Source organism: Marmota flaviventris, chromosome 10 (genome assembly GCF_047511675.1).
Source record: "Marmota flaviventris isolate mMarFla1 chromosome 10, mMarFla1.hap1, whole genome shotgun sequence".
Lineage (NCBI taxonomy): Eukaryota > Metazoa > Chordata > Mammalia > Rodentia > Sciuridae > Marmota > Marmota flaviventris.
The window spans coordinates 120,531,456-120,550,867 of NC_092507.1; the positions used below are offsets into that span (position 1 = coordinate 120,531,456).

General features: G+C 50.7%; 2 protein-coding genes across 2 annotated transcripts; one reads left to right on the forward strand and one right to left on the reverse strand.

Moving 5' to 3' along the window:
* The first annotated feature begins 522 nt into the window (after nucleotides 1-522).
* Nucleotides 523-2,144, forward strand: LOC114079657 (protein S100-A12-like). Its single transcript, XM_027920985.3, has 3 exons — nucleotides 523-652; nucleotides 1,220-1,380; nucleotides 1,888-2,144. The coding sequence occupies exons 2-3, from the start codon at nucleotides 1,243-1,245 to the stop codon at nucleotides 2,026-2,028; spliced, it is 279 nt and encodes a 92-aa protein (XP_027776786.1). The 5' UTR covers nucleotides 523-652; nucleotides 1,220-1,242; the 3' UTR covers nucleotides 2,029-2,144.
* A 14,163-nt stretch (nucleotides 2,145-16,307) lies between these two features.
* Nucleotides 16,308-19,031, reverse strand: S100a9 (S100 calcium binding protein A9). Its single transcript, XM_027920764.3, has 3 exons — nucleotides 18,927-19,031; nucleotides 18,497-18,657; nucleotides 16,308-16,617 (listed from the first exon to the last, which is right to left on the reverse strand). Exons 2-3 carry the CDS (start codon nucleotides 18,644-18,646, stop codon nucleotides 16,423-16,425), a joined length of 345 nt encoding a protein of 114 aa, XP_027776565.2. The 5' UTR covers nucleotides 18,647-18,657; nucleotides 18,927-19,031; the 3' UTR covers nucleotides 16,308-16,422.
* Nucleotides 19,032-19,412: the final 381 nt, after the last annotated feature.

The following is a 19,412-nucleotide window of genomic DNA, read 5'->3' on the forward strand; positions in this document are numbered from 1 at the left end:
TTCCACGTCCTGGCATACAGCTTCCTCTATTATTAATATTTTACATTGGTGTGTTACATTTGTTAATATGAATGCATCACTATGGATATTAGCAAAATTCCATTTATTCAGATTTCCTTAGCTTAAACTAATCTCTTTTTCACCTTCCAGGATTACGTGTTTACTTCAATTATTTTGATTGTCATTATTGTTTTTGTTTTAATAGATTGTCAACAAATACCTCTCCTTCTCCTTCCCTAGTTTGCTCTTAGCCTTTTTTTAAAAATTTTTAATTTTTTTTTTATTTATTAGGAAGTAGGGTGTGAAGCTGAACTTGAAGGCTGGGCACTGGCCTAGGGTTGGGAAATGTGCAAGGCCCCTGGGTGTTGGTGGGTGGCCAGTGCTGGGGCTTTGCTTTGAGCTGAGGAGGAATGTGAAGTTCAGGGTGGGTGGGTGGAATCTGAGCTGCTCAGGTTGCACTCAAAACCACAAGCCCAAAGCTTCTGTTGAGCAACAGAGTATCTTCCAGCAATTGCTTCAAGATGAATCAGAGAGATTTCTTGACCCAAGGTTGAAGGTGAAGTTTAGACTGCATTATAAAAGCCTCCTGGGCTCATGCTCTTCACCAGTGCTGGCTTTCTGCTACTGCTCCACACTTTTGTGCATTGAAGGGGTAAGTGTCCTTTCCTTGGCTGGCTCCTTAGGTGTCCCACAGGATTGTGATTGCAGGTGGTCACTTTGCAATCACAGGCGTCAGAAGCCTCTGCTTGTCTGTGCACTTCTGGGCTGATCTTACATTTTTAATTCAAGCGCTTGCTGTGCTAGGTGGATCTAGCCTCAGGCATGGCTTACCAGGGCTGGGATGTCTGTAGATGTTGTATGGCCAAAGTATTGTTATCTGGGGAAAGCAAAGAGCAATGTCAGCTACAGAACCCTTTGCAGTGAGCTTAAGTGAGCAATAACCTCTAAATGGTCTTGCCCGGTGGATGGAGTGGTGTGTGACACCACGGGCAACTGGGGTTGATTCTGTCAGACTATAGACTGTATTATGTCTCCTTCTCTCTTTCATCCTATCCACAAATCAAAAATTCACCGTGGTTCAAACTTGGAGCAGAGAGACCCCAAGTGGATCTGGAGGACGTCTGTCATGGTTTTTCTGCACCCTAGATACAGAAAGAGGGGAGAGTGGGTGTTAAGGGTTGGGAGGAGGAAGTGAAGCGAGACCTCTTTTGTCTTCTAGAAGGTGAACCTGAGGTTGGGAAGATGCCCACTCTGGAAGAACACTTGGAGGGGATCATCAACATCTTCCACCAGCACTCAGCTCATGTGGGGGATTTTGACACCCTCTCCAAGAGTGAGCTGAAGAAGCTGATAACCAGGGACCTTGCAAACACCATCAAGGTAGGTGCTGCCCATCTCGTCGTCACCACTTGTCCTCCCCCGGCACTGAGGGAGTGGCGAGTTCCGGGAGAGGATGGCGGGACAAGGACTGGGGTCGGGTCAGCCCCAGTTTGAGCTCCCAAGGACCTTCTCCCCCTGCTGTGGGGTAGGGCCTCTGCTGCCCTCTCTCACACTCTCTCTCTCCTTTTGGGCTTTACTCAGTTTCTCACTCTGGGATTTGTGTCCTCATATATAAAGGGCAAAGACGGACGCAGGGGAGGGGAGGCCTGGGATAGATGCACTGCAGAGAACCTTCCAGGTCAAGCCTTGCCTGAGTCTGGGGTGGCCCATCCTGGAATGTCAGTTACATCCTCTGTCTTGTCATGTTGGATTCCCCAGTGCTGCCTCAATGACTTAATGTCCTAGACGTCACTAAACTGAGTCCCGAGGGCTGAGTGGTCCAAGAAGGGTCGGTGGGGGAGTTTGATACCCAGGGTCTGCACTCCCGGTCTCTGTTCTGTCTCCTAGAATACCCAAGATCAAGCTACCATTGACAGAATATTCCAGGATCTGGATGATAATCAAGACGGAGAGGTCGACTTTAGGGAATTCCTATTACTGGTGGCCTCTGTGCTGGAGACGACCCACAAGAACCTCCACCGAGAGTAGCAACCTCTCTGAGAGCCTTTTCTGCAGCCATGTCCTGAGGAGAGTGTTTTCCCCCTCACCACAGCCCTGCTTTGCCTGAGGGGAGTGAGAATTAATAAATTTACTCATGAAAAATTCTTAATGGCATCTGTCCACTTTTATTTCTCTCCATGCATGGTCCCTCAACTTAGTTATACGTCACCTTGCTATTCTGACAGCCTCATTTAGACCCTTTAAACCCCTGGCTCCATTTGTCTACCCAATATTTATTGAAAGTCCACTGTTTGTTTAAAAAAAAAATATTCATTGAATATTTGTGACAGCCAGAGACCCAAATAACAAAAGTCCTTGTCCCCTCAGAGTTTATATTCCACTGGGAAGTAAATGAATCGTCAAACACATAATATAGATATTACATATATATATATATTATGGTAACATTGGAGGGTGATAATAAATGATGTGAATAAAACTAAAGCAGGGAATTTGGGCCGGGGTAGAAGGAAAAAGAATGGGATGTGAGTTTAGATGGAATGTTTTGGGTATGCATTGGAGTAGAAGTCAGAAAGAAGTGAAGGAGAGGGCAGATATCTGGCATCCGGGAGTTCCTGACAGGGAAAGATCAAGGTCCTGAGGTGGGCATAGGCTCAAAGAATAGCACAAAATCCAGTGTACCTGGCACACAATAACCGAGATGGGGAGTGGGGGTAGGTGGGATACGGTCTGCAGGAGAGAGAACTACATCACATCAAGGATATAAAAATTCCTATTTAGATATTTTACATTCTTATCTTTTGTTTAAAGCCTTTGAAATCCCATGTGTATTTTATACTTTCAGTACATCTCATAGCTACAGTGACATTTTTTTTAAATTTATTTTTTAGTTGTAGTTGGAAACCATACCTTTATTTTATTGATTTATTTTTATGTGGTGCTGAGGATCCAACCCAGGGCCTCGCACGTGCTAGGTGAACCTCTATTGCTGAGTCACAACCCCAGCCCCTCCTACAGCTACATTTTAAGGGCTCAATAGCCGCATATAGTTCATGGCCACCATATCGGATATTGCAGCCCAAGGTCATTGGTCGGAAGCCAGACTGGGCTAGGAGGCTGGAGACAAGGAGTAATCAGATGCTGAAGACATTTGAAGGTGGAAAGTGAGAGGTCACAGTTTACTCCAAAGGTTTTTTTTTTTCTCTCTGACATTGAGCTGGGTGTTGGGGATATAGAAATGAAAGACTAAGCGTTGCCTTCAGGTGCTCAATTCTGGTGAGGAAAAGTGAGAGTCAGCAGAAGTTTCTACGTCATGTCATGTGTGTTTTAGCAGAAGTAAGCACGGGACATTGTGGGAGAACAGGAAGGTGGCCCGGCTCCGGGGATGAGGCTGTTGGGCTTCCTGAAAGAACGGACACTTGGTGATGATATTTGGGGTAGAACTTTGAAAACAGGGAAAATAATCCGGTACTTGCATGTTTCTGAGCACGGGGTTGTAAAGAACAATTTCTTTGGTTCTCTCAGAAGGGACAGGAGTTGGGAAGAACAAAAGTAGGGACCAGGGAGTAGAATGCTATGCTCTGTCCGACCTAGAGTAACGGGCAGGAAGGCTTCTCTGTGTAGACCCTTGATGGTCCGGGCCAAGTTCTTGGCTCAACACCCACCCGAGAGGGGTGCAGTCTCCTTTGGTGTCTTTCTCTTCTCTGTGAGCCACAGAGAGGCACAGGCATTGATGTGATTTTGCTTAATGCCCACACCCCAGTGGACCGGGTTGTTTGAGAGCAGGTGCACAGAACCTGGCAGTGGGGGTGCTTGCTGTGGTCTGAATGTTTGGGTCCTTCCAAAATTCATGTTGAAACCGAATCCCCAACGTAACAGTATGGAAAGGTGGTGGCTTTAGGAGGTCAAATACCATGAAAGCTCCACCCTCATAGAGAGGTACGGTGCCTTGTTGGAAAGGCTTACTGGGGTGTGTCCCTTTCTCCACCTGAGACTCAGCATTCATCCCCTATGGAGGATGCAGCTACAGGGCCTCATCTCGGAAGCAGAAAGCAGCCCTCGCCAGGCATGGAATCTATCAAAGTCCTGGTCTTGGGCTATGAAGCATCCCCAAATGGGAGAAATAAAATTCTATTTTATAAGTTCCCCAACCTGTGGCATTTTGTTGTAGCGGTACAAATGGACTAACAGTGTCGGATAAGCATTTCTTTTATGAATAAATGTGTGGACATCAATAAGGTATGGGTTTTGTTTTCTCTTTAAATTTTCTTTCTTTTTTAAAAAAAATATTTATTTTTTAGTTCTAGGTGGACACAATATTTTATTATTTTATTTTTATGTGGTGCTGAGGATCGAACCCAGTGCCTCATGCATGGTAGGCGAGTGCTCTACCACTGAGCCCCAGCCCCAGCCTGAAATTTCGTTTATACCAGGGTTTGAACCCACTTAATCCCTGTGCCACATCCTTAGGCCTTTTATTTTTTATTTTGAGACAGAGTTTAGCTAAGTTGCTCAGGACCTCACTAAGTTTCTGAGGCTGGCTTTGCATCGTGATCCTCCTCCCTCGGCCTCCCCAGCTGCTGGGATTTCAGGAGTGCACCGCCACACCTGGCGGTCGGTTTCCCACAACTGGTTCCAGAGAACAGAGAGTGTGACCCCGGGCGGGGTGCAGGAATGATCTCTGAAAGGGCCAGGTGGGTCAGTGTTCCCTGGAGGGAAGGGGAATTCAGTCTGATCAGCAGGAGTCACTGGGGCCTCCCTGCCCTCCAATCCCGCCTCCCTCCCGCTAATGCTGATGCTCCCCTGGGATGGATGGGGAGCTTGGAATCAGGAGCAAGCCCTGCCCTTTGGAATCAGATGGATGTTTCAGAATGTCAAGGTACCCGAGGAAGAAGCCTCCAGGGCAGAGCCCTGGGCTCTGGCAGACCCTTCAATGGCTGCCAGCCTCTCTTTCAGCAGCAGGCACAGCTCAGAAGGGCAGGATCTGAGGGAGATCTAAGGGAAGCTCTACCAGTGGGTAGATATGGGGAAGTCCAAGGAGGGCGCTGCCCATTGTGGGGACACGGCTTGGCCTCTGGCTTATTTGGTAAGAAGCCACATGGAAATGATGTGCAGGACGCTGGGTTCCAGCACTGGCCCCCCGGAGGAGCCCCCTGCCCCTGCGATTGTGTCTGAGCGGAGCAGAGAGGAAGCGGGGAGTGTTGAAAGTGTGTGAGGAGCTGAAGCCCAAGCACGGGGCAGGGCAGGAGGCCAAAGACGGTGAAGGAGGGTTGGCAGAGGAGGAAGGGTTGGAGCCCAGAGAGGAGGGTCCTGGGATTGTCAAAGCCAGGCGGCTTCCCTCACCAAAGGTGGGCTCTGTTTCCCTCACTTTGAGGAATTCAAAGGAGTTTTAGAATTTCAGTTTTGAGGAGCTTCAGACTAGGTGGACACTGAGTTGTCATCTACTTTTAACGTCCTGAGAGATCACGACTGGATGGAGGGGGATTTTGAGTAGGTCCAGAAGGGGAGCGTCACTTCACGTGAGGGTACCAAGGATGACATCCCCAGGATGCACTCAAGGGGGGCGGTCCAGGGGATGAGGACTGAATGCTATTTCTTGGTTCTACTCCTCGTTTGGCCACTTACTAATTGTGAAACTTTGAACAAAGTACTTTAAATCTTTTGACTTTAGTTTCCTCCTCAATAACATGGGGCTAACAACGGGAGCTTTCTCCCGGAGTGGGTGTGAGGCTTAGCTAGTCTTGAAGCATCTGTCAGCCACTTGGCCCCTGACTCCGGGAAGTACTTAAGGGAAATTAGTAGGAAGGGAGTCAGGGTTTGCATATGAGGTGACTCCCCAAAGCTCCCGGGTTAATGCAGGAATGCTCGGAGGTGAGATGAGCGGACTGTGAGAGCCGTGACCGTCAGTCCATCCCAGTTTGAATGGCCTGGGTGGTGACTATAGGCAGGTGGGGCGAGGCTGGACGGGGTGAGTCACGGGGACACGCCCTGAGAGGCGCATCTTCCTGGTGGCCTTTCCTTCTGCCCCCCTTGTTTGCTTCCTTCTGCCGTGAGCTGAGCAGTGCTTCTCCACACACCCCCCCTCCCACGATGTTCAGCCTCACCTCGGGCCCAGAGCAATGCAGCCAGCTGACCAGGCACGGAACCCCTGAACCTGTGAGCCCAACTGAACCTTCCCTCCTCTAAACTGTTCTTTGTTCTTGTCAGACATTGTGATCACAGTGATGCTAGGGTGACTAACACAAACAATAAGACAGTTTATACAAGAGATGATTGCAGCTCACCTATTCTCTGCAATGTATCAATAGGTAGAGATTATTTTAAACTGAAGCAAAGATTAACGTTGAATTTAGGGGCAGCTTGGGTCGTCAAGTAACCAGGGGTGACTACACAATAGCTTTCTTTTTTTTTTTTCCCAAATATTTAGTTTTTAGTTGTAGTTGGACACAATACCTTTATTTTACTTATTTTTATGCGGTGCTGAGGATCGAACCCAGGGCCTCACATGTGCTAGGCGCGCGCGCTCTACCGCAGAGCCACGACCCCACCCTACAATCTCTTTCTTTAAAGGCCTTTGAACTAGATCAAGCTGCTGTGTCATTTAATGCACTCACACGTATTTCTGATCATTTGGGATATAAATCATAGTAAAACCAACAACCATCAAGAAGAACAAAACCCAGTGTATTTGCTGTAGCGAGAACATTCACTATGATTCTTTCCCCCCTACAACAACCTGCTGAGCCACAAACTGAGCTGAAATCACAGGAAGAATTCATGAACTGTTAAATCAGAGGCATGCAAGGGTGAAAACAGCCTTCGAGTTGCAATCACACGAGACGGTTCGACTCCTGGCTCAACTGCTTCTTGGCCTTGTGGCTTGGGCTGGTGGCTGTGCAGTTCTCCGAGCCGAGTTTTTCTATCTGTAAAGTGATTGAACTAGTGACCGCTAGTGGCTTCATGAAAACAAAGACTAGACTCCGTGACTTCAGCGGGTGTCATTAAACAAGCAAACACACACAAATGCTGTTAGGATCACGGAGCCACAGAGACCGGACCTGTCCTCCCGTGTCCACTATCAGCCTCTGTCCACCCGCTGAAGCTCTTTGTCCAGCCCCTCCAGAGCATGTTCCAGTTTTCCCATGGACTTTCGGACTTCCCGGGTTTTGCTCTCGCTGTCCTGTTTCAGTGAGCAAACATCTGACAAGAACAATTAAAGGAGGAAAAGTTTATTGGGGGCTTATAGTTTCAGGGGTCTCTGTCCAGAGACGGCCAGCTCCATTCTTTGGGGCCTGAGGCGAGGCAAACCATCATGGCTGAAGAACGTGGCAGGATATGGCACCAGGAAGCAGAGAGAGACCTCTGCTCACCAGGAACACAATACTACCCCAAAGGCATGCCCTCCCCAGGGACCCCCTTCTCCAGCCACACCCCACCTGCTTACAGTTTCCACCCAGTTAATCCCCATCGGGGGATTTGGGAGACGCATCTAAACCACACGGTGCCCTGTGATCTCTGTGTCTTCGGTGCCTTGGCTTCTCTCCATTCACAGCACTGCCCATGTCTCCTCTCCTGTGGGCACTAGGCTGTGTGGCTCTTCTCTGGTTCTGTCACTCCTATGGATACCCCAAGGTCCAAATCAAATCTCACGCCCATATCCCCGTGGCACCCTTCTCTGGAGAGGAGAGTTTTAGGTCCTTCCAACTTGAGGCTGACCTGCCTGTTCCACCCTCACGGTCCTGCTGGGCTGTGGCATTATCGTGTGGTAAAGGACACTAAGGCTATTCTTATGGGTGCTGCATGTACCACCCTTACCCTTGAGAAGACGTTTTGGAAGGCTGCTGGCATGCCAGAACCAAGCCCGCCTGTGTACCAGGGCCTTGGAGGTCAGCCAAAGGACCCGGGGTCCACAGAAAGAGCGCCAGCAGCCCCTGATGTGAGACTGGCGAGGACTCACATCACTTTGACTTGGCTGACCCAAGAAGCCTTCCACACTGAATGGAAGCAGTTAAACTGTAAAAATCTGGAGGGCACGGACCCTGACTTCCTGCACTTGTGACTTAGGCCTCACGTCCTGTTCCCTCCTTAGCAAGGCCTGGCCTGGTCACCTACTCTCCCAGCAGTCACTCCATCACATCTTCCTCGGGTTTTTCTGCGGAACCCACCACCTTCTGAAATGGCCCCGGGCGGTTTCTTGCTCCACTCTCCCCAGCTGCAGACCCCCAGAGAGCAGGCCTCACATGACGGCTGACCGGCACCTGGAAGGGAGCCCTGCGTTTGGTGGATACTTGCAGAATGAGGCAACACCCGGGGAGCGGTGGTTTCCCTGAGTGGAGTCACTGTGCTTGGCCAAGGGAAGGAATGGCTGGCACCGAATACCAGGAAGAGGCTTATGGAGGTGCTGGGGGCATGGGAGGGGCTGGCAGCAATGAGCCACAGCATGAAGCGTTTCCAGGCCGTGTCACGGAGTGGGCATCTCTCCCAAGGACCTGGCAGTGTTTGAAGGCAGGGGTCATGACCTCCCTTCCCTTTGTCCCTAGACTCGATACCCCAAGTTCTTCAAGGAAGGTCATAATGATGTCTTGGTCAGTGGCAGACTGTATATGTGACAAGAGCCTCTTAGGATTACGATGGAGCTGAAAAATTTCTATCACCCGGTGGTGACATTGATGTACTATGCAGCGCAAGGCATTTCTCACATGTTTGTGGTGACACTGGTGTAAACTAACTCGGCCAGTTGTTTAAAAGAATGAATGGCACACACAGTTATGTGCAGTACATCAAAACTGACAGAGATGAGAAACGACTATGTGACTAGTTTATGTATTTACTATACTCTAATTTTTATTGTTATTTTGTGGTGTGATCCTCCTACTGAAATTTAAAAATGTTTACTGTACAACCACTAGTGTGAAGAGAAAGCCTACAGAATGGGATAAAATCTATACCACATGTACCTCAGATACAGTATTTAATCTCCAGAATATACAAAAAACTCAATACCAAAAAAAAAAACAACCCTCAAAAAACTCAATACCAAACAAACAAACAAACCCCAAGTAACCCAATCAATAAAAATGGACTAAGGAACTGAACAGACACTTCATAGAAGAAGAAATACAATCAATCAACAAATATATGAAAAAGTGTTCAACAGCTCTAGCAATTAGAGAAATGCAAATCAAAACCACCCTAAGATTTCACCTCACTCCAGTCAGAATGGCAATTACCAAGAATACAGGCAACAATAAGTGTTGGCGAGGATGTGGGGAAAAGGTTCATTCCTACATGGCTGGTGGGACTGCAAATTGGTGCAACCACTTGGGAAAGCAATATGGAGATTCCTTAGAAAACTTAGGATGAAACCACCATTTGACCTAGCTATCCCACTCCTCAGTTTATACCCAAAGGTCTTAAAATCAGTACACTACAGTGATGCAGCCATATCCATGTTTATAACATCTCAATTCCCAATAGCTAAACTGTGGAACCAACTTAGGTACCCTACAACAGATGAATGAATAAAGAAAATATGGTATATATACACAATGGAATATTACTCAGCCATAGAGAAGAATGAAATTATGGCATTTGCAGGTAAATGGATGAAGCTAGAGGCTATCATGCTAAGTGAAATAAGCCAATCCCAAAGAACCAGAGGCTGAATGTTTTCTCTGATTTGTAGATGCTAATCCACAATGGGGGTGGCTAGGAAAGAATAGAGTTACTTTGGATTAGTCAGAGGGGAGTGAAGGGAGGGAGGGGATATGGGAGTAGAAAGGATAATAGAATGATCTGGACATTGTGACCTTATGTGCATATAGGATTACATGACCCGTGTAATCCTATATCATGTACAACCAGAAGAATGGGAAGTTATACTTCATTTATGTAGTCAAAATGCATTCTGTTGTCATGTATAACTAATTAGAACTGAGAAAAAAAATGTTTACTGTGAAAACAGAACGCTGCATCTGACGGCAACCGCCTTGTACACCTCGTGTTTACTGAGCCTCTGCACTGCATCAAGAGGCCACCCTGAGTGACGGACCTGTTCCCTCCAGCTTCGTGGAAGCACACTCTAGATGTTTGTACAACAGCAAGTTGCCTGGTCTGTGTTAAATGACACACATAAATGGGTCTCCTCTAGTGACTATCTCCTTTGTTATTAAGAGGAGATTTGGAAACTGAACTCCGTGGGTTTTTTTAAGGAATCATCCTGTCACTGGACATGGGACTGAGGAGGTCCCTCCAAGGGGGCAGTGGGACCTCAATTTGGCCCAGGCAGGTTCTTGACTTATGCCACCAAAAAGAAGTCCAAGATGCACTGAAAGCAAGGCACAAGCAAAGGCTTATTACAGGGCAGGTATACACTCCCCAAAGGCAAGATGTGGAAGACCCTCATGTTTCGGAGAACGGAAGCACCGCGGACGCGCTCAGGGCTGAGCTCTCTGACGGTATATATGATATCCCTGGGAAGAAATGCACAAGTTCCCAGGCAAGCGGTTTTTTTTTTTTTTTAAATCAAGTCTCATGTCAATCATTTGATATTTGGGGTTCACAATGTTTCCTCTTGGTTAAGCAATTGAGCCGTAAATCAGATGTGAGCATATTGTGTAGGTCTTTGACTCTGGGGGCATTGAAATGAGTGATGCTTCTGTTCTGGTTGGTCTGGTATAAGCCAATGCCGAGGTTTTGTTTATGTGACAGACAAGCAGGCCTGGTCACACTCCTAGGTCCCGGGCTCCACCGAGTGAGGGTCTCCTTCTCTCTCTCTGAGAGTTCACCTGCCTCCATCCCTGTTAGATAGGACTCCTAGATCCTTCTCAAAGGCACTCCCTGAAGGGACCCCGGTGACACAGGGCTGCATTTCACCACGGAGAACTGGAGGTGGGGGATGCGGAAGGCAGCAGTGAGGAAGAGCTCTGAGGGAATATGGAGTAGGTAGAGGGAGAAGGAGAGGGGCGAGTCAGGAGGGAAGGGGCGAGAGGTGGGGGAGAGGAGGGAGCAAGGCGGGGACTCATGCTGGGCTGGATCCCCACCCCGGGATCCTGCACTCTTGCTGGGCCAGCTGGGTGCCACCCTCCTCTTGGCAACGATCCCCCTCCTCACTGTAAGGTCTGCCTGTGACAACTGTGGGCAAAAACGGGGGAAGTCATGGTGGACAGGGAAACCTGTAGGAGGCCAGCGACTCCCTACTGGGCGTCGAGTTCCCTGTCTCTTGGGACTGGGGGGGGATCTTAAAAGATGGGTGGGGGTCCAACCTGGCCAAGGAGCTGACCTTGGGATAGAGGAATTGGTTCAGGTCTGAGCCCCAAGATACAACAGGACTTGAGCAACCAGTTTCGGTCTTGTTGTCACCGTGGGGACTGGAATGTCAACACCCATGACCCAGGGCTTTCTAAACTAGAAATTTTAAGCAACTGCTGGGAGGGGCAGGGCTCTGAGGTTGGATTCTGGAGTTTACTTCAGAGCGGGGCCTGCATCAGGGTTGTGTAAGATTGCTTCACGGGGCTGGTGAAAGCCGCGGCCTTTCTTCCTGGCAAGTTCTTGGCAAACAGCATCAAATTATAGCATCTTATTTATCCAATAGGGGATGCAGGTTGGGCTCTTCCTGAGGGAGCCTGGGATGGTCTGAGATTCTGAACAAATCTGCGTTTTCTAAGAAGGGCCACTGGGGTCTCTGTTCAGTCCCCACCCAGAGTATTGCAGCAGGCCCCCAACAAGGGGGGAGTCCCTGGCCCATCGTGGGCGTCCCCTGTCCACTAGGATCTCCCCCCCCGCCCCCCGTGACCCTCTCCTCTCCCCTTCCACCCCTGCTGCTCCTCATTCCTGTTCAACCCCACACCTGTCACTTTCAGGCCTTTGCCCACCTGCTCTCCTCCCGCTGAAGCACCGTCCAGTCTGTTCTGGAACATTTGTAGCCCCCAGCCCAATGCGTCTCTCATTCCCTTCCCTCCAGGGAGACGGTCCCTGCTGATGGGCATGGTTCCCACTCCAGCTCCATGGAGCTTCCAACCTCCCCTGTCGTTTGTCTTCCTTGTTAGGATAAGGTGAGGACCTGTCCTGTTGCGCTGCAGGTCTGGGAGTTGCTGGACGGCAGAGCCAAGTCTTATTTATCTTGTTCCCCTCTTGCAGCTTTATGTGGTACCCGGCACACAGCAAGTGTCCAGTGGACACCTGCTGAGCGAATGAGCGGGGGAGACAAGTGAATGCATGTATTCCCCCCAAATTCCAGAGCCATTCCATGCCGCCCAGACCCTGGAGGGCATTCAGAGCAGGCTACAAATCTGGGCAGAGTCCAGCAGCTCAGGTCACCACGGCGCCTTCCTCGTTCTTCCTAAAAAAGACATCCAGAAGTTCAGGTTCCACTGCTAGCCAGATCGGAGGCAACTCCCTCTTCTAGCAACTGGGGGACAGTCATCTCTGGTTCCTTAGACGCTACGATCCTGGGGAAACCCCCAAGTTCATGTTTCTCCAAAGAACACACTCATCTGAGAGGCAGCCTCTAGCTCTCCCTGCAGTGGAAATCTTTACCGTGACCCTCTTGCTCTGTGTCTGAGGGAAGAGGACTTTGTTCCCCTTTGATCATCAGGACCATGTCATCTATTTAATGGAAGGGACTAATGGGAAGGAAGGGGCTAAGCTACCTGAACCAGCTCTGTTCAAATCCTCTGGGGCCTGAGAGAGTGGCTCGCTGTCAGACCTTCCCTGGGTTCTAAAACAGAACCCTACAGCGAGACAGAGTCTGTGGAGAGATGAGGGCAAGAGGACGCATTGCCAGCACCTAAACGGGTCCATTCTCTCTGCTGTGTCAGCCTCCAAACTGCCGGGCAGCTGGTGTCCGCAACCTCTGGGTCCTCCCTGTGAAGGACCCAGGTCTGTTCCAACATCTGCCTCCGACTCCCTAGGGCCCCAGACCCATCCATAACGCTCAGTGTGAGTCTGCACTCTGCTGAGATCTGGGGACATGGAGCAGGACAACCACATCCTGGTTTCAGGAGCTCACAGTCAACTTGCAGACAAGGAATTCCAAGTCCTAATTGGACATGCCATGGCAGAGCTGTCAAGCTGGGCATGGTGGCGCATGCCTATAATCCCAGAAACTCGGGAACAAGAGACGGGAGGATGACAAGTTTGAGGCCAGCCTCAGCAACTTAGCAAGAGACCTTGTCTCAGAATAAAAAATAAAAAGGGCTGGGGGTTAGCTCAGGGGTAGAGCACTCCTGAGTTCACTTTCTAGTACTGGTGTGGGAAAGGGGAGGGGGGAGGGGGAGGGAGAGGGAGAGGGAGAGAGAGAGAGAGAGAAAGGAGGGAAGAGAAACAAGGATCAGAGTTCTGGTCTGAGAAGGGAGGGAGATGGCGGGAGGCTTCGCGAAGTCAGATGCTGGCTGAGACCTGATGGATACCAAGGAACTTGCTAGAGACACCAGGGGGGGAAGAGTGTTCCTAGTCTGAAAGTGAAGAGGCTGGAGAAAGACTGGGCGTATTTATGGAGAGGGTTTTGGGGAACTGGATGGGTGGAAGGATGAAAAGGGGTTAGATTTATTCTGTGTCTCAAATAGTTCTGTTCCCTCGAAGGAGGGGAACTAGGATTCATGTGTACCTGGCACGAGGAGACGGGTCTTGGCTCAGTGTAATGAAGGATGTTCTGGGTGTCAGAGCCAAAGGAGGAAGCCCCACTTCCCTGGAGGAATTCAGGCAGTGTTGGTTCAACCTCTTGGTGGGGACGTTGGGGAGAACCACTCAGGGGTGGAGCTGGGGCAGCTTGCATTCAAGCAATGGGTCTCCATTTTTTTTTCCCCACAGCAAATCTCTTTTTTTAAATCCAGAATCCCAGTGTGTGTGTGTGTGTGTGTGTGTGTGTGTGTGTGTGTGTGTGACATAAAAGCAGAACGGATTTGAGTCAACACAGTGGGGGAGGGGCCTTTGGTTCCCATAATCCTGCACCCCCAACCTTCAGGTTCCAGGGTCTAAGATGATAACCCAGAAGCCTTCCATTTACATGGCTTAATCACACTTTCCTCCTCCTCCTCTCCCCTCCACCTTCCTCTGAGAAGAGAGCACCTCAGAAATTTTAGGACATTTAAACAGTCAGTGTTTGTTGGGATCCTACTCTGCTCCATCCATCCCTCTGGTGCTGGGGATAAAGTGAGAATAAGACAAGGGAATGGACTTTGCCACCCCCGAGTTCACAGTCTAGTGTTGCAGACAGAGTCACAGATATATTTCGGGGACATTGTGGTCAGTAATGGGCAGAGAGTGGTGGTGGGGGGAAGCACCTGCCTGCCTTCCCCTGAGCACGGAGTCCAGTGCTGGCACTCAGGCCTCATATCCCAGGTTGCTTCTTTCCCCTGTGCCTAACCGCATTCAGAAGAGGATAAAGAGGGTGAGGCCTCCCTGGATGTGTGGAGGGGTAGTAGCCGGTCAGAAGATGCACCAAGTCAGGCACTGAAGGCTGGGGAGGGCTTCCCAACTCTGTACCCAAACCCACAGCCCGGAGACATTAAGGGCTCTTAAGTCCTCACCCCCACAGTGGAGGCCTGGGGGCTTCAGAGTAGGAGCATGCTACCAGCAGCTGGGGACTCCGTGACAGTAGGTCGCAGCGGGAGGCTGCTTTCTTCTTGCTCAGCTCTAGGGAAGGAAGGGGGAGACTCAGGCAGTGAAGTGGGTGGGCTTCTCCTGGCACTATTTTGATCCACTCTGCTCCTGTGTGACCTTGCACTAGTCTCTGCTGTATGTGTCTCTTCATTTATTAAAAAAAAAAAAAGGGAGTAGATGACTGCTAGTCCTTCTCCAACTCCCCCCACTCCCAATTCTGTGTCTTCTCCCTGCGGCAAGGCTGGGGCCTATGTCACAGGAGAAGACGTGCCTCTGAAGCAGTGTTCGAGGAGTTCCCAGAGAGACGGGGAGCTTGACCCAGGACCAGCAGGGCTCTTGGCGTACGTGACGGAGAAGAATCTCAGCATGAGCCATCAAAGACGTAGAAGATGTTTATTTAGGAAAGAAAATACATAGTCAAGGGAGAAGGGGGCAATCTCAAGAAGAGCAAGGAATACAAATTCAGGGAAGATGTGGGTTCTCTCCAGAGGGAGAGACAGCAGCAAGCCCTCGTGTGGGGTGGAGCCAGGGTGGAGTCACATAATTTCTTGCCAGTTTTCCCTGAGCTTGTCCTTTTACAAGGGCCTGGGCTCAGGGCATGTCCCTCAGGATCTACAACTCTTCCTCCTGAGCATTTTCTGCATCTCCATGGCTTATGAGTGTTTTTTTGAGATGCAGTATCTCTCTCTTGATCCTAAATCTCATGTAGAGAACCCTGAACTGGGCTGTGGTTTTTGCAAGGCCCACACCAGCTGGTTGTGACCTGGGAAGGGATTTTAGGAGCAGAGGTCAGGGAGATGAAAGAGGAGTCACTTGGACGTCTCTGAGGTGGGCACTTGGGTCTGGAGGATGCAGGTTTTGCAGAGAGGAGTAAATTCCACTGGCCCAAGCTCTCAGCCACCAACCAGGGGCTGGAGAAATCTCCGCTGCAGCAGGGAGAGCAGCTGGAGCTTGAGGCTTAAAATCGGAATCTTCAGGCCCCAGATGATCTGTGGACTCAGAGTTCAAGCTCTCCCCGGTACTTCTGAAGGTTGTATTGCAGAACCCAGCCTGGTGCTCATGTCTTCTGCTGGGCAGGCGGGGGCCTTGTCACTCCACTGTCCTGCTGGGGCTGGGGTAGGCATGGGCTAACTCCCACGCCCACCCACTGAGCACCCCACCCGCTAACACCCACATTTAGGATACTAGGCCTATTAGGAGAAATCCACCTGCTGTCTTGGATCCAGAAACGAGTTGGTACATAATCATCCCCATTTGTCCTTGTTCCCACTGCCCAAGTATTTTCTTTTCCCCAGATGTGGCATCGTCTAGGTCCATTTCTGGGAGACCTCAGAGGGACAGAGTTCTAATAGAGAGAGATGACCATATGGACAGTGATGGGCCAGGCGGGGCTGGGAGGGGGTAAGGAAGTGTGTGGCACATTGAGGGACAGGGATAGCCCGCTTTTGCTTTCTGCGGGGACCAGGCTGTGTTGACAGGCAGGACAGGGTGATGGGACCTGAGCAGGAGGGTCTGATGTCAGGGAGGAGGACATGGTCAGGTAGGTGAACCCAAGAGGTTCAGAACAGAGCCACATGTTGCTGGTTCTCATTTTGTTCTGACCCGATGGAGGGCGGAGCTGCAGACACGGGTGGGCTGTCCACCCCTCCTGATCCCCTAATCCCTCAGACAACTTGGGAAGGTGGCAGAAGCAGCACGCGGAGTCCTGGCAGGGTGAAAGACTTTATTTCCCCTTGACCTCCACGGCCACAGCCAAGGCAGTGGGACACATCATTCCCTGTGGCCCTGGCTGGCCAGAAGCAGGGTGGAGTGGCCTCCCGATTAGCGGCACCCCCCAAGGCCTGGCCCGTGGCTGTGACCTTCCTTATTGGGGGCGTTCTTGTGCATCTCCTCATGGGAGGCATGGGTCAGCTTTGCTATCAGCATGATGAACTCTTCAAAGCTCAGCTGCTTGTCCTGGTTGGTGTCCAGGTCCTCCAAGATGTGATTTATGACCTTCTCATCCTTATTCTCTTTCTGTGGGTGTGGGAGAGAGGGCTGTAAGGGCTGGGTATGGCCAGGGGTGGGGGGACCCTGGAGCACAGTGAATGGCCAGATAGCCGATGAATGGGGAAGGTTGGCCCCCATTAAAGACACTTCAAGGTGACCATTGACTGGGTGCCCCCGGAGGGGCAGACACTAAGCGTGTCGTGTGCTAAACTCTTTCTATTTGGTTCCCCAGACCTGCCCTCCAACTTGAGGACCCTGGCTCTCTATTTTACAGAAGAAGGTCCCACAATTTGCAAGTCTAGACATATCCCCTCATTTGATCTTTTTAACAACTTGAACAGGTGGAAATCACATCTTCCTAGGAAGACTCGAGTCTTAGAGAGGCTCAGCCGTTCCCGGGTTGAGCAGCCTGGAAGCCCAGAGGTGGAGAAGCAGATTCAGGTCTGACTCGGGCCCGTTTCGTCCTGTTCTCTTTAATCTCCTCAGTCCCCCTCCCCTCCTTCCCTAGAGGTCTCCAGTTAGTGAAGCTCATCAGCCTCAGATTCGGGGGAGGCACTTAGGAAAGCCAGCTGCTGTGAGGTCCTGGGCAGGGCAGAGCTGTGGAGGGGCTCTGCTGACCTCACAGGGTAAGACAGAGCATGCCAGGAGGATGGGGGCGAGGTGACGAGGTCCAGGTGAGCCAAAGAGAACCAGCTGCCCTCTCTGCCATTCTCTGGCTGGGACCCCTCTGCTCAGCCTTCTCCTGGACTCTTGATGGCCCACCTTGTAGGTCCCCTTCTTAGCCTACCACTTTGCTTCTGGCAGGGGACACTGGGGAGGGGGATGGAGAGCATGCGGGTGTCCCACAGAGGAGAAGGTCACCCACACAGCCTCTTGGTGCCCTGTCTACCTCATCCAGCCTGAGACCCTCACCTGCAGGGAGTTGTCACTGTCCCTCAGACATCCCATGGTGGCAATTCTCCATCTTACCAGGGAGGGACGAGCACCAGAGGGGGATGGGGACTTTCCCCAGGACGACTGGCCCTGGGAACAGGATTGGGCCTGGGACCCACGTGTTCTATGTCCTTCTTAGTCTAGGCCTCCGTTTCCCCAATTTCCCCAGATTTATAAAGAAAACAAAAAGAGTGTGGGAACGAATCCTTCTTTTTCCTGGAAATCGTTTTCAGAACAGGGAAACACATTCCACGAGTGCTCTGTACGTGCCCGTGCTGCGCCGGGTTCTCCACGTGCTCCTTATTTCTCAATTTTCTTCCCTGGACGGGTGGGATTGGAAAAGCCCTCTAGGTCTACCCCACATTCCCAGCTTAGTCTTAGCTTCCTGCCGAGTGCTGAGTTTAGGTGCTTCCCTTCCCAACACCCGGGTCTCAGCTCGTGTGTCACCTAAAGAGGCTCTTCCTGTCCACCCCTCCTAATCCCCTCTGCCCTACCAACCCAGACCACCACCCTATTTGTTATCTCCCAGGCACTTAGAGGGGTTGGATTTATCTGTTCATTTGTTGTATGTCTCCCCGATGGGAGAGTGGGCTACCTGGTCACTGCCACTTCCCTGTGCCCAACACAAGGCTTCACACACAGCACATGTCCAACCACACAATTTCTTGACTCTATTAGTGCTGCCTAGCTTTGAGCACCTCTAGTGCCTCTGGATAGAAGAAGCTAGTATTCTCCCTTTCTCTCTTTTGGTATGAGTTGAACCCAATGTGCTCTACCACTGTCTTATACCTCAGCCCTTTATATTTCTTATTTTGAGGCAGGGTCTTGCTGAGTTGCCTAGGTTGGCCTCAAATTTGAGATCCTCCTGCCTCAGCCTCCTGAGTAGCTGGGATTCAAGACAAGTTCCCGGCTACAGCTTTCTCCTTGATTGCTGCACACAGCACCTGCTCCTCTCTCTTTGAGCAAGCCCTACCTTGAGGAAGTTTTGCAGCTCTTTCTTCGCCAGCTGTTTGAATTCCTTCTGGTTCAGGGTGTCTGGGTCCCCTGACCTTACTGTGTACTGGTGAAAGGTGTCGATCACCGTCTCTATGCTGCGTTCCATCTGTGACAATTCACGCGCCATCTTCTTGCACTCTGTCGGAATAATGGAGAAGCAAGGATTGGGACATTTAGAAGAAAGAACAGGCTGCCAGGCTGCCTTGATTGCCCTCTGGCCACGGGCAGGAAGGAAGGGAGGGAGAAAAGCAGTTGGGCACAGAAGACCCAAGAAATGTGAAGGATGCTAGAAAGTGTTCAGGGCCAGACCAAGGAGGGCTTCCAGTTTGGAAGAAGGTTGGGTGGGAGGAGAAGAGAAAGAACTGGAAGGCAGGCTTCTGCCAGTGCGCAGTGAGTAGCTCACTCACCAAAACCCAGGATCCTACAGAGCCTCTGACAGGGAGGTGCTGGCTTGGCATTTATAGGCAGCTCTGGGCCAGGGCTCTCTGGGCAGGATTGCTTCACAGGCCATCAGTTTGGTAAGCCTCCAGGAAGGGGGCTGGGCAGGACAGGAAATGTTCACATAGTTCCTTTGCCTTTTTTTGTGAAATTGCCAGCCCTGGGCCTGGAACTGGTTTGGGAGGAGGCTGGTGAGTTCAGTCCCCTCAACCCCAACCCCCCTCTCTCCCTGAGCAAGCCACCGGCCTGCCACTCCGCTGGCCCCCTCACATCCCACCTCTGGGACAGCTAGAAGTCCTCTGAGGACCGTGGTGCCGACCCCCTCTGCCTCTGCTCTCCTTAGTCCTCTGTGCTTGCCTGGCTCTGTGGGGAGGAGGGTCTGGCATTTGGAGAGTGGGGGTTAGGATTAGAAAGATTCTTAGAGGTGATTGACCCTGTTGCATCGCAGATGAAGG

What these genes read in the sequence shown, in the direction of transcription:
- LOC114079657 (XM_027920985.3), top strand. Translation starts at nt 1,243, where the DNA reads ATGCCCACTCTGGAAGAACACTTGGAGGGGATCATCAACATCTTCCAC. An exon ending in ACCTTGCAAACACCATCAAG is followed by an intron (nt 1,381 to 1,887) that starts GTAGGTGCTGCC and finishes TCTGTCTCCTAG; the next exon opens with AATACCCAAGATCAAGCTAC.
- S100a9 (XM_027920764.3), bottom strand. Translation starts at nt 18,646, where the DNA reads ATGGCGCGTGAATTGTCACAGATGGAACGCAGCATAGAGACGGTGATC. An exon ending in AGCTGCAAAACTTCCTCAAG is followed by an intron (nt 16,618 to 18,496) that starts GTAGGGCTTGCT and finishes CCACACCCACAG; the next exon opens with AAAGAGAATAAGGATGAGAA.